Source organism: Ictalurus punctatus, chromosome 20, assembly GCF_001660625.3.
Source record: "Ictalurus punctatus breed USDA103 chromosome 20, Coco_2.0, whole genome shotgun sequence".
NCBI classification, from domain to species: Eukaryota; Metazoa; Chordata; class Actinopteri; order Siluriformes; family Ictaluridae; genus Ictalurus; species Ictalurus punctatus.
In genome coordinates, this window is record NC_030435.2 from 21,598,900 (window position 1) to 21,613,566 (window position 14,667).

The following is a 14,667-nucleotide window of genomic DNA, read 5'->3' on the forward strand; positions in this document are numbered from 1 at the left end:
AACCCTACTCCAGTTCTCCTCACCTCATCACCTGCGGCTACTATTTTTGTTTGTACCTGCCTGCGACATTTAGGAACGAGTTAGTTGGTTCTGTTTCCCAAAATGTAAACAAACTCGGCCTAATTTAAACCAGGCAGTTACTAAGCAGTGTAGCATGTCACAACTTGAACCCCATAGAAAATCTCTGGTGGGATTTGAAGAAGGCGGTTGCAGCACAAAAACCTAAGAATATTACTGAACTGGAGGTCATTGCTCATGAGGAACGGGAGAAGATTCCGCAGGAAGAAGCTGCCAGGAGCTGGTGCCTGGCCCGGCTGTGCATCCCGTTATGTCCTGCAGGACATAACAGCAAAAACGTGCTCTACTAAGTACTAAAGATGCTCGCCATGAAGGGGTTGAATAATTTTGAAACTGTAGAAATCATTATAAGTTGCATTTTCAGTTGAATTTGGGGAAACCACTTGAAGCACTCGTTGTGTTGAACTATTTCAATTGCTTTTGTTTGATCCCTTCATCGCAAATAGCTGAAAGTCTGCACAAATTTGACAATAAACCTGATTTGCAATAGGGGTTAAATTATCTTGATTGCAACTGTAATGAACACAGTCTTTATCTGACTGTTCACTCACACCCACCTCCTGCTTGCATGACTTTTTTGTTTTTTTGTTGTCACATTAGACACACCCCGGCATGCAGTCTCAAACGGATACCAGCGGAGACCTTCACCTGTATTTTGTATCTGTTTAGAACACATTACCTGTTCAATCCGAATAATGTATTCATATTCATTTATATCCATACAGCCTGCATATTCCAAAAAAAAAAAAAACAAGATCCTGTTATGTGAGAAAACATTCTTACTCTGATCTTTCTCCTTGAATCAAGTGTGTTGGAGCAGAAAAGCTGAAATGTCCAGGACAGGAGGTTCTCCAGGACCAGGGTCGGGAACCCATATATTAATGAGGAAAAATTAAGATATTTGAAGATAACACTATTATGATATTAATAATCAGACCAACCGTCTAGCCCGTAACCTTTTTGTGTTGGTGCTCAATGTCGATATTTTGTCATTTCTTTACAGCCTGCAACAGCTGCCTTGAGACATGCATACAGCTGGAATGTACGGTTTCTTTTTTCTGTTTTCGCTTTGGATGCAAAACCCGCTCTACCATTTTAAACACAGAGAGAGAGAGAGAGAGAGAGAGAGAGAGAGAGAGAGAGAGAGAGAGAGAGAGAGAGAGGTTAGTGAGGATGAGGAAACCCAAGAACCCAGAGGAAACCCATGTGAACATGACATGGAAATTTAAAAAAAAGACAGGAACCTGAGCTCAGGATTGAAGCACGGGCTCTTTGCCTAAATTATATACAGTAAACGTGCACATTAAAATGATATTTTGAAGATGCACTAGTGCCGTCATGCTTTTTGTTTCTTAAACGTAATTAGTTTTTCCATCCGTCCATCCTCTATAGCGCTTTATCCTTTTCAGGGTCACGGGGAAACCTGGAGCCAATCCCAGGGAGCATCGGGCACAAGGCGGAGTACACCCTGGACAGGGTGCCAATTAATTCGTTTTCATGATATTTTATTTTTATTCCTGATGTTTTTATTAAAATTGTATTTAGATCCAATTTGACAAGGCCTACTTGTTTTTGAGTGAATCCATTATGTGGATGACCAATCAGACCAGCGTATAACTATAAAAACTCAATGAATACAATCTAAGAGTGGGTTGTGTAACAAACATGTAGAAATCACAGACCCCCTGCTGTCCCCACTACGAAAACCTTTGCCTCAAATGGCTCGTCTACGTCCGTCTCAGCTTCCTACTTGAACCGAGTTTGGTTCCGCCAGCGGTAAACGCACCTTTGATTCAAAATAGCCGTTCGAATATACCGGTGTTTGAACTGAGGATGAGTGCAGGTCTGTGGATGTGTAAATAAACACAGAGGGGACTGTTTTAAATAGCCCTTCACGGTTTGAGAAGCCCACCTCGTCTCCCGTTTGTGGTTCACGCTGACTGTTTTTATCCAAAACCGTCCTGTCTGCACCTTATCCTGTAAACATATCTTTTCCTTCAGAACCCTGCTGGCTGGGTTAACGCTCACCTCGAGTAAATGCAAGTAGCCGACATCTGTGTTAATGTATTTAGCTTAAACCTGGGCAAATATTATGTTGGAGTCCAACTGCATATCTGGAGAAGAACAAGAGCATTGTCCTTCTCTGAGGAGTAAACGCACCTCCTAAGGTAGCGCTAATGTTAATAGGCTGCACCAAATAATTAAACGGTTGACAGTAGGCCGTGTCGGTTGTACTATTTATGTCTTGAAAGTGTGTAGCCATTTAGAATTTCTTTGAAGGTGGTTTTTGTGGAGGGGCTGAACACACACTCCTCCCTTCCTCTCTCTCTGTGTCTCTCTCTTTTGGAGCCCTCTCACCCTCTCATTCAGAGCTCTGAGGTTATACGTCACTGTCTGTGTAGCTATAAACACTCTCCTGCATCCCTCCTTCCATCCCACTGGACGTCTGCACGGTGACTTGTGTCCATGATGAGCACAGCTAGACTAATCTTTTAGTTACTGTTCTGGGAAGTCGCAGTGATCTGAGAGTCCTAAGAGGTGAGTAAAATGAGTGTTTACTAGTGAGCTTAATTTATCTCAGAAAACGTGCAGTTGGTTCTCAGTGAAAGTTTCACGAACGTGCTGAAGAGCGGTGATGAGTTAGCAATAAAGGAAGTCAAATGTAAAGACTTTTTTGTTTTCTCACAGCTTCTAGCATACCTAAACCAGGCAATCAAGAACACCGACTACCTGGTACAGGTGTCTGGGGCACCCTGAGATACCGCCTTATATCCGCATTACCATTTTAAATGTAGGGATTCATCTCTTTCCATTTCCAGATTGATGAATATGATTGTTTCATTTTTACATGGTTTTAAAGACTGAGCTTTGGAGGTAATACCAGTCCATGACTCATGTCTGCCTTTTCACATACAGGAATTCTTTCCTTTTGCCAGCCCCAGTTTTGATGCCCCATTGACCTATAATGAGGGAATGTTATTTGGGATCGCTAATTGTCTTCCTATTCCTGACCCACACCAAAGGACATGATCAGGAGGACAGTCAAGCTGGTTTGTTATTATATTGCTTTTCCTTTGCTACACTTTCTTGTAGTTACCAAGATCTTATCAATGTTGGCCAACTGCTACAGCAATGTCCACATTACTGCTATGTTTCCTTGTTGGTGAAATTCTCTGTTTAATTTTTGCACTATTGGTATGTGATTTGAAAGTATACTTTGCTTGAATTATTTGCCCTGATCTTCTTTGGAAATGTATTGCACTGTACATATACACCTGTGGAAAAAGATTTTCCTGGACTTGCAGGTTGTAGCACCACATCCAATGACTTGGTGTACATCATCGATGGCTCATCAAGTCTTGGGATTGCGGACTTCAACACAGCTAAGCGCTGGCTCGTTAACATCACCAGTGGCTTTGATGTGAGCTCCCGACACACTCAGGTGGCTGTGGTCCAGTACAGCGATACGCCACGTCTGGAGATCCCTCTCGGGAAGCACCAGGACACCCAGACCCTTCTGAGGGACATCGCTGCAATCTCCTACCTTGGTGGCAAAACCCAGACAGGCCGTGCTATTAAGTTCGCCACTGACCATGTGTTCTCTGTGGTAAACCATACCACGAAGACCACAAGGAACCGTATTGCCGTGGTTCTGACGGACGGACGGTCACAAGACGATGTGGTGGATCCAGCAATGGAGGCCAAAGCACAGAACATTGTCCTGTTTGCTGTGGGCGTGGGAGATGAGATTACCAATGCTGAGCTGGTGTCCATGGCCAACAAGCCTTCTTCTACATACGTGCTGCATGTGGAGGACTACACCTCCATTGGGAATATAAGGGATGTGATGGAGCAGAAACTCTGTGAGGGTGAGTCAAGCTCCACTGGGTCATTTCAGAAAGAGACGACCAACAATTGGGTTGTTTCTGGCTTCAAGGGTTACTGAGGCCCGACACCATCTAATCGTGAGGATGAGCTGTCGAGGATGATTTGGAAATGATGGCACCCTCCTCAAACACTGTTTAGGGATGTGTGTTTGGATGGAGAGGATGATGAAAGACTGATGATGAATGATTTTTATTTTGTGTCTTCTTATGTTGACACATATCTTCATGAAGTGCAGCAATTACTTTAATAGCTTTAAGAGCACAGTGAAGTTCATTCATTTCAAATTATAGTATTTTTACACCCTTTTTTTTTTTTAGGTTAGGGGTTTTCAATTCATTATTCTGGGGCAGTCTTCCAGCCCAAATTTTGTGTTTTGTTTTAGCTCCTCATGCACCTGAACCAGGAGCTCAAGGGCTTTCAGTCTTTTGGTTCTCTGATTAAAAACCTAGTTTAACTGGATTGAGAACCTATTTTAGGTAATCAGTTGCACCACTTACAGTGGCAGTGATGGCTCAGTGGTTAAGGCTCTGAGTTACTGTGCAGAAGGTCAGGAGATCAGTCGCCGTTAGTGTGCTTATGTTCGATTTACTCCAGGAGAGCCCTATCATGGTTGACCCTGTGCTCTGACCTGCAACTTCCTGGAATATGCAAAGAGTTAAATTTTACTATACCGTAATACATACGTGACAAATCTACATCCTTCTTATTCTAAGCTACTTCTGAACTGTGACGTAACTAATCTTATTGGTCTCATTCCCAGAGTCAGTGTGTCCTGTGAGGATCCCTGGTACTGTCAATGGGCAGAAGGGATTCGACCTGATAAGTATGATGGGGATCGAGGTAGTGGCTAAAAAGGTCCAGGGATCTCTCGTATCAGAAAGGGCTTACCTCCTGAACCCTCGCTTGAACCTTACTCGCAGCACCAGGTAACAGCCAGCATACTCGACTTATAGAATTGTCTACGTACGGTTAATGCAGATTCATCTACTTAGCCATATTGACTCAAATTGACCTTGACCTTCATATTTGATGCATCTGATTATTTCACAGAGGGATCTTTCCAGAAGGCCTGCCTCCTTCGTATGTATTTGTGGCCACTCTGCAGGTGAAGAACCCAGTCCACCGCATGAAGTTTGACCTCTGGAGAGTGCTGTCTGAAGAAGGTGTCAAGCAAGTCGCAGTGACCTTGAATGGCCTAGACAAGTCGGTAACCTTTACCAGTACCAGCACGATGAAGAAAGAGCAGACTGTCATATTTAATGACCGAGGCATTAAGGTCTGTCAGATTTCACAAAAAAATCCGAGCCCCTGTTTTATGTGACCTGGTATGCAACTCGACTCACTCTTGTGTTCTATCCACTGAAGAGGCTCTTTGACACAGACTGGCACCAGCTGAAGTTGTTGGTGAGGCCCAAACGCATCACCTGTTTTGTAGATGATGCATATGTCGAGGAGCAGCTCTTGGAAGAAGCTGTCCCCATCTACATCAACGGGAAGACCCAAGTGGCCAAAAAAGTCAACATAGAAACCACTGTGCCAGTAGGTGGCCTCATGAATAGCAGTTTTAGAACACCACAAATCTCTATGCGCTACCCTAATTGTTTAACCAAAAGGAGCTGAACCAAATGGACTTGCTGTGTATTCCAGTGGTAGCTTTTTTGCTACTGTAACTTATTTACTCATTTGGGTAGTCCCTAATTAATAATATGCAAATAAGTTTAAACCAGGGGTTCTCAACTCAAGTCCTAGGGGTCCTCTGCTTTCCTGCGGGAAAGTTTTTCTTACTGCTCAAAGACTTAATAATTAGCTGACGCAGGTCAGGTGGTCCCCAGGACAGAAGATGAGATCCCCTGATTTAAAGAAAACTGCTAAAAAGGTAGCCAGGTCAATCGAGATCAGCTTGTACTTTCATGCCCTGCTTCCACTGATTGTTAGCCACATTAGCCTTTAAGCAAAGCTTGCAGTGTCCATGTCTCCTGTTTAGATCGTCTTGCAGAAGCTGCGGCTCTACTGTGACCCTCTGCAGAGCGAACGAGAGACAGCGTGTGAGATCTACTCCGCAGTAAGACCACGCTCAGTGTTTACCTACAGCATTTGGCACCTACAATTTCCTTCACTTTCTAACTTCTCCTTATGTCTTTTTTACAGGACGATGACAGGGTGAGTCTCCAGTCTACGTATATATGAATTTTATAAGGAGTGTTTTGAGTTTTGGTTGTTGTTGTTGTTGTTGTTTTTTAATCCATGTCACGACTTTTTTTAGTGTCCTACTGATCGTTCTCGTGCTGTAGAAGGCTGTGATTGCCCCAGTGGTAAACCTGGCCCACCAGGCCTACCTGGACCCATGGTGAGTCATTAATTAAGCTGAATGGATAGGTTAATATATTCATAGTTCATGTAAGGATGTAGCTGTGGTCTTAATCATTGTATAGTTTAGAAAATCTGATCAGATTTGAACTTCATCTGCGCTAAACACAGGGCTTCAGGGGAGAGAAGGGTCGAGAGGGACCTCCTGGCCCAGACGGAAAACCTGTGAGTGGCTCATTTATGTCATATTTAGCACCTTCAGTAGTAGCTAGGACTGTTTCGGGTTTTTTTTTTTTGTGCAAGTCCCTAAGGTGAACAAATCAGCATCAGTCACTGCCATGCATGAGTCATTCAACAAAACTGAAATTTGGAAGCCATTTCCATAGATAGCCGGATTTATGATTGCCAAACAGAGATATGATGTACGTCTCCATTATATGTTTATTCATGAAATGTTTCAGTGAATTCTGTTCCCAGTCATTTAGTCCAAGCTGGAATTTTTCTTTATTAGTAGATTAAGTTAGGCTGGGTATCTGTCTTAATAACACACACATACAAGCATCCTATGAAATAACTATGATTATTAGCTGTTTTACATTATTCAAACTGTTTGTTGCTGAACGGATCGGTGAATGAATATGAACGGATCGGTTAAAATAAAAGAATCTCTTGTAGTAATAGTATACTTAAAGCGGAATATAATTCTAGCACTGTAATACTAGTGGATGGTGGAGAATTCGAAATGAATAAAGCTTAAATAAAGTATGGATCTGCATCACATGGTCTCTCTGTGTTAAGGGAAAGCTGGGAGAGAGGGGTCCACCTGGGCAGCCTGGAAGAGACGGTGAGAAAGTGAGTGATGTAATAATAATAATAATAATAATAATAATAATAAAAAGACAATTCGTTTGATAGTCGAGGCCTGAAAAAGCCCAAACGAATCAGCTAACTCTGATTCTAATGTAGGAAAGCTGGTAGATATGCTGTAGTGGTGTCTGTCAGCTTTCATTTATAGTGAGTGTTCATTTTTACTTTATTCCCTTTAACGCTTCCTTGTCCATTTCCAGGGCGAAGCAGGTCAACCAGGACAAAAGGGGGAGAGAGGACTAGCTGGTCCCAAAGTAAGTCTTATAATCATTCTTTAAAGTTAGCCTAAGCTGCCCAAATTAGTCATGTAACGGCTTTTATTTAGCAGTGTACCTATATTAAGAAGTGACGTAGGTTTTTAGCCGACAGATTTGGAACACACCATTGATGATTATTACATGTTTGTTTTTTTTGTTTTTTTTATCAATATTTGCATGCATATTGCTGATTATGATGTCTACCTCTTTCCACAGGGTGATATGGGAATCCAAGGGCCACCAGGACGGCCAGGCCCTCCAGGACCAACAGTAAGGCTAATCTTAATTCTCAAAAAATTCTCAAAAAATACAGCTGATTTATATATATATATATATATATATATATATATATATATATATATATATATATATATATATATATATATATATATATACACACATACAGATTTCCAGAACAAACTTTTGTTATACTATATTGTTCATGTGGGGTTATTATTATTGCATTAGCGCTAAACAAACAAGAAATCAAAACACAAAGTAAAACCTCTCATGTAAATAATTAGCATGCTCATAAACAAACTCCAAGCAAAAATCACGAAAGTTATGTAGCTAAAGTGTCAGATTTGCTATTTGCTAACTGATTACCTTTATTCGACTAAGACTTTTTTAACACTGGCTGACAAAAACCCTGTTTGAAACCTTTATTAAACATTCTTTTGGCCTCATGAGTGTAAGTAAACCAGTTCATTAGATATTTACTGTAACGTACAAAAATAAAGACTTTCAGAAGGTCTGATTTCACAAGTTGTGACACAATGTTGACATTTCTCAATATGCAGGAAACTAGAGAAATTCATTTACCAACACATTTGAGGGAAATACACCTTCGCAGTGTCCTTATAAGGTCTAATAGCTTGTGCTGGCTAGATAAATCATTAGCTTCAGTCATTAGCTACAGTAGGCTACTTGTAGCTTCTGCCCACATGGGTCCATATTTCCCAGTTGCATAGCAACGGTATTCTTACAACTTAATCCACTTCAGTGGCCTATGTATTGTGTACTGTACTTGACTCCCGTTTCCATTTTGCTGCACCATTATACAGTATGTCAGAGCAATTTACTGTCAGAAAAAGTATGATATGGATTGCTACTTAGCATGTACAGTGTACCAATTGACACACATTGATTTTTTAGGGCCCTGGACTCCCGAAATGGAATGATTATGGTGTAGAAGCAAGCAAGGTACGATTTTATACATCACATCATGGCTAAACAGTTCCGATGTTATTCCACCCCCACTGATCTAGCTGAGTGTGTTAACTCACAGGGAATCCCATGGCAGCAAGGGGAAATAGGACCCCCAGGGAAACCTGGACCACAGGTGAGTCATCGTCTGAACTCAAAAAGCTGATTCTTAAAAGGTGAACTCCTTTTGGATGGCTGGCTTTGGTTATACAGTATATTGTTATTTGGTCATTTGCCATTTTATCATGGCTTATATAGTTTAACTATGGTTTTACCATGGCTACTATGGTTTAACTGTGGTTTTAGCAAGGCTACTATGGTTTAACTGTGGTTGTATGAAGACTATTATGGTTTAACTCTAGTTTTACCATGGGTACTATGGTTTAACTATGGTTTTACCATGGGTACTATGGTTTAACTATGGTGTTACCATGGGTACTATGGTTTAACTATGGTTTTATCATGGGTACTATGGTTTAACACTGGCTTTAGCAAGGCTACTGTGGTTTAACTGTGGTTTTAGCAAGACTACTATGGTTTAACTGTGGTTTTACAATCCTTACAATGGTTTAACTATGGTTGTACCAAGACTACTATGGTTTAACTGTGGTTTTAACATGGTTACTATGATTTACCTATAGTTTTACCATGGTTACTATGGTTTACCTATGGTTTTAAGAAGAATACATGATTTAACTCTGGTGTTACCATGACTACTATGGTTTAATTGTGATTTTACCATGGCTGCAATAGTTTAACTATGGTTTTACCATGGCTACTCTGGTTTATCTGTGGTTTAACTATGGCTACTGTGGTTTTAGCAAGACTTCTATGTTTTACCTACAGTTTTACCATGGCTTCTATAGTTTAACTATGGTTACTGGTTTACCTACAGTTGTACCAAGACTAGTGTGGTTTTACCATGGGTACTATGGTTTAAATATGGTTGTTCATATTTTTTTTATGTTCATATTTATTATTAAAACATATTCTTTGTTACACATGTTCATGTATATTTATTGATCCTTAAATTTGTATTAATGTCACAGCAGGTGTAGACATGATCCTACCCATTTACAATAGTTTTTTCTACAAAGGTGGTTTTAAATGTTTAGTGGTATGTAAATAGGATGAAAGTGCTGTTTTTAAAGATGCTTGTAAGCAGAATATGTTTTCTGCACTGGGTCAGGGGGGAAACTGCCAATAAATAAATCATGTTTTCGATGTAGGGGGAGCCTGGGATACCTGGAAATGATGGACTTCCAGGACAACTTGGACTAAAGGTACAGTAATATCTCTAATCACAGGATGCAAATGGCATGTCTTCTTAACCGTGATTACTATTCTCACAACACTACACACACCTCTCCTCACTGCACCAGAATGTCTAGATTTTGTATGACAAACAAGCGACGGATCTTGTGACATAATGAGCTCCATGTAGTTACTGGATGTCAGATGAGTAGTTCTCTTAGGAAAGACTATGCAGATTTATTTTCGGCTCTCGGCGCATATTTGCGGTTGCTCTTTTTCCTCGTCGTCTCTGACATTCTCGAGCTGTTCAACGACAGGACGCAGATATATCGCTGTTAATCATGTAAAACAAAGAACGTCCAATTCCTAGAGTATGCTAGGTAGATGACACAGTTCTTTGTTCAGGGCTATTTTGCTGCACGTTGCTAAATGTGGGTTTAAAGTCAAAACATTGACAGTGGGCTGGCTGTTCATTTACTGAAGCCCAAAAAAAGACTTTAACCTCCAAAGATTTTTTATATATATATATAGTTATGCTTGTTTTGAGTAAAAATAAACGCATCAACTAAGAGAGACCGTCGGAGTAGGCGGGTGTTTTGAGATTATAACGAGCTGGGACGTGAATGGCCGTATTTAAGTTGCACATGTGGCGTCTTTCACCCAAATCTATTTTCAACTCCGTGCATCTGTTGCAGCATCTGTGTCGAGGAGAACTCGCGCTCGCCCTGCGTGCGTAGTGAAAATTAAGATCCCTTCCATTTACTGCCCCATTAACTTGTGCAGACCTAGTAGTAAATGGATTTTTATTAAATTGCACGCCAAAGCTTAATGGTTAATGATTTTTTTTGATCATTCGATATGGGTCTGTTTAGAAGATGTGACCTTTTTGGTTTGTCCCCCCCCCCCCCCCCCCCCACCTTGACGCAAACGATTTATTTCACTAGATTAAAAATAATCCTGCATAGTGGAGAGGAAAGATCATTTCTTTATCCTGAACGGGATATTTTTAACGTCTTATTTAAACTTGGCCTTCAAGTGTCTTGAGCTACCAGTCAAACGTTTACACCTTAACCACTATTAGCAATGAAATAAGGGCGGGGATGAAGGGGTGGGTGGGTTATAAGGACTTCTTCATCATCCAGTCTCACTCGCACTCTCATCCACTCTGAATGGTACTCTGAATTAATGCTTTATTAATTACACTTATACTGTAAGCTGAGATTTGTCTTACGGTTGATATTAGATCACGGTAATATCAGCTGGAATACAAATACATTAGGCTGCCTCATTAAAGAGCTCCAGATCCAGTGTTAGCTAACGTAATGTAATAATGCATAGAGAGCTCGTTAGATGGTTAAGAGCATTATTACAGACTAAGGGAAATGGATGCGTATATGATGTAGCACGTCGATGACAATAATTAGATTTTCTATCTCTACAGTATAACTTGAGCCTGTTTTTTGTTTTGTTTTCAACCAAAAATGTTAACACAGTGTGTCCAAAAACTTGTTTTGTTTTTTTTTTGTTTTTTTTTAAATCCCAGACCTGTCTAAATGACTGGTTGATGTCAGCCAGGCAAAACCATTAAAAGACACTTGAGTAAACAAAACACTAGTGGCGAACGGAATGAGATGTGAGGATCAGTGGGATGATCTTGTCTCATGTGGCTGTTTCTCCACCCTCTCCATGCACCTTCCCATTTTGGCTTCCACTCCTAGATCAGAAACCCCACCACATCTCTCCTCCAGGCTTCCCGTCACCGTGTTGAGGGCTGTAGCGGGTGATTAGCTAACCGTGGTACGGTTTGATGTGGCACAGCGGATAAAAGATGCTCGACCCGGGCTAGGTTTGCCGGGGCCCAGCTGGCACGGTTGTCGCTGAAAAAGCTGTGTAATTACAGGGTTCGGAGGAATATGCTCAAGGCCAGTAAAACCAGCCGCCCTGTTCTCAGAAGCTTGCTCCTGTGTTTGTAAAATTCTGTATGCGTCGTCGTGTTATTGCGAAATGCCAAACGCAACAGGATTTCTTTGCGTTAAAATAAAATTCCTCACGGAACACTCGCAAGGCTGCAGCTATGGTGCTGTCTCGTTAAAAAAAGCTGCGTAATTGGTGCGTGGAAATGATTTTAGAGGCAACGGGTGGTTCAGGGTGCAATTATTCCATGTCGTGTTTGAGTACCGTGTGCTTTGTGTGAGGTCTCTGACTATCAAAGGCTTACGGTTGCATACGGGCTTTTTTTTTTTCACAGCGATGAAAGGGTGTTTGGTAGCTCTGTCTAGAGAAGGGACGCTCATGTCCATCAACAAGCGGCCATTTTATTAGGTACACACTGTACCACACTGTATATGCATGCACTCGTATCAGGTGCCACTTCATATGTACAGCCATGATTACTGACTGTAGCCCATTTATGAATGGAAAAGGACTAGTTAAATTCTTAGGTGTGTTGATATAGGAAAATAATCAACAATAGAGTGCCGTAGAGCTGCTGATGCCACGACAAAACTGATTACAGTGTGTTATTTCTCGTGTACCAGCAGTTTCCCCGATAGTTAAATTATTATTATTATTTTTTTAATGAACTACCCGTCATACTTTTTTATCCGTTTATACTGTAGGGACGCCTAATTTTATGGAACATCCAGGAGAATTCAGGTTAGATCCTGTTAGCACCTGATACCTAATAAATCAGCAACTAGTGTATAACTGTAGCTCAGTAATACAGCTACAGCTATACAGTTTAACATTTGAAGTAAGACGTTTTCCCTTGCAGTTACGCATATTATGCTAAACTGTTATTAGCGTTCACTAATATTTTTTTGTAGTTATCGTTTCTACAGTAGTTAGCATGCCAGCTTTGTGATCGGGGTTCACAGCTGTCCTGAGTACTCCATCTCAGTAAAGGGAAAGCAGAAAATCGACTCAAGCAGGTGCGCAACCCGGTTCTGAATACCAGGAACTTTTCCCGCGTGATTACTGACGTAACTTTTGAACTTAATTCCCTGGCCACGGTTTTACTTTGTCGGTTTTGCAAACAGCATAAAACTGTGAGTAAAATGTCAAACCAAAACATAAGAATTCTTGTGAAGGAATCTGATTGTAAATATTTCGATTGGGGTAAACGTTCGTTGCTGATTTTACACGTATAGTAAATGTCACGGAATTCATTTTCCCCCGTTAGCTCGGCGTGTACATGTTCGTCCCTCACGTGCTACTCTGACACACTGCACACATGTGTAGCCAGAAATACAGATGCTATTTTTAACATAGGTGAGATATATATATATATATGACCACAGACCGGTGTCTCCTTGGAAAGGAGGGTCCCACTGAAGCCTCCCCCAAGAGTTTCAGCATGAATGTGGCTTGTAATTTGGCACTCGGGGAAAAGTGAGCGAAATTACGAATCTTATAGATATCTCTGTGCCTGGCTGTCATGGGCGTAGCATATTTCAGATCTTAATAACAGGCTGCCTCAAAGTTCCTACTCGCTTTCCAATTAGGACACGTGCGTGCTATATACTCGCGCATGTAATTTCTACAGCGACATTTTTGCTTTCTTTTATAGCATGTAAAAATGTCGTGGATTTTCCAGCTTTCCAGGTTTAAGCTCTAATTATACAGTGTATGGTTTAATCTTAACGTGTCTAAAAGTTTTCTATAGCTCTCTGAGATCTATATCAGGATATACACACCAGGGCCAGGATTTCCATCAGGCTGGTAAAGTGACAGTTTGGTGTGGTGAAGTGGCCTCATGTGTTGATTTAAAAAATACTCAAACGTTATCGTCCTCATGTTGCTCAAAGATATACATATTTGAAACCAATACTGAGCGTGGAATAACTAGAACGTTGGCTAAGTTTGTTAGAATATTAGCTATAGCTAGATTAATGCAAAAAGTGCGCTCGGTAGGTCGTTACGCTAATTATTCCCAATATTTCACTGTCGACAAAATCGAAAATAATATGATTCGCTGCATCAAGTGCTATTTATAGAGGTAGTCACAATTCTTGATTAAGTATTCTTGTACGTTTCATTAGTAACATCTGGCTGTTAATTACTCTTTTAATGGATATGGAAGACGTAAGGGTGTATTTACTTTTTCCCAGCTGGTTTCTGAATGTTGCATTATTTTTTTAATCGGAATGAAAGGACTACATACGACCACACAATTGTTATTTAGGCCCTGGTGAAATTAAAACATAGAATTATACAGTTACATTGAATGCTTTCCATTTTCTCAGTCATATGTCGTCGTATTTTGAAATGATTTTTTATTTAAAAATTCCCCTTGCTTTCGTACATTGTACGCTGTATTATATTGGACAACTAAAGGTCTGTATCTTCAACCATGGGGTCCACGGTGGCTTCGACGTTAGCTCATTTGCCTTGCACCTCCAGGGATGTGGGTTTGAATCCCACCTTTCGGGATTTCCTCTGAGGACTCCGGTTTCCTCCTCCGGTCTAAAGACACGCGTTGCAGGTTGATTGGTGTTCCCAAATTGTCCGTGGATGTGTGTGTGATTGTGCCCTGTCCAGTGTGACCATTGACCTCGTGCCCCGAGGTCCCTGGGATAGGCTCCAGACTCCGCTGCGGCCGATTTCAGAGACGTGAACTACACGCAGGTCTTTTTAATAAAAGCCAGAAAAACGACTTAAGCAGGTGCGCAACACGACCCTGAATACCAGGGACTTTTCCTGCCTAATTATTGACGTTACTTTTGAACATCAATTGCTGAGCACGCTTTTGCTTAGTTGTTTATGATAGCTGCTCTGTTAGTAGCAATCACATTTTGATAGACATACCAGT

The 14,667-nt window shown here is 41.0% G+C and overlaps 1 protein-coding gene across 1 annotated transcript in view; it reads left to right on the forward strand.

Moving 5' to 3' along the window:
• The first annotated feature begins 2,389 nt into the window (after nt 1–2,389).
• The window catches only part of si:ch211-106n13.3 (vWFA and Collagen domain-containing protein), a 29,186-nt gene continuing 16,908 nt past the window's right edge, over nt 2,390–14,667 (forward strand). Inside the window, exons 1-17 of the mRNA XM_017496240.3 lie at nt 2,390–2,616; nt 2,767–2,869; nt 2,995–3,128; nt 3,384–3,947; nt 4,727–4,892; nt 5,017–5,242; nt 5,332–5,505; nt 5,951–6,028; nt 6,115–6,126; nt 6,230–6,313; nt 6,445–6,498; nt 7,072–7,125; nt 7,341–7,394; nt 7,614–7,667; nt 8,553–8,600; nt 8,686–8,739; nt 9,833–9,886. Coding sequence (XP_017351729.1) covers nt 3,044–3,128; nt 3,384–3,947; nt 4,727–4,892; nt 5,017–5,242; nt 5,332–5,505; nt 5,951–6,028; nt 6,115–6,126; nt 6,230–6,313; nt 6,445–6,498; nt 7,072–7,125; nt 7,341–7,394; nt 7,614–7,667; nt 8,553–8,600; nt 8,686–8,739; nt 9,833–9,886 — 1,761 coding nt within the window. The 5' untranslated portion in view covers nt 2,390–2,616; nt 2,767–2,869; nt 2,995–3,043. The remainder of the gene's footprint in view (nt 2,617–2,766; nt 2,870–2,994; nt 3,129–3,383; nt 3,948–4,726; nt 4,893–5,016; nt 5,243–5,331; nt 5,506–5,950; nt 6,029–6,114; nt 6,127–6,229; nt 6,314–6,444; nt 6,499–7,071; nt 7,126–7,340; nt 7,395–7,613; nt 7,668–8,552; nt 8,601–8,685; nt 8,740–9,832; nt 9,887–14,667) is intronic.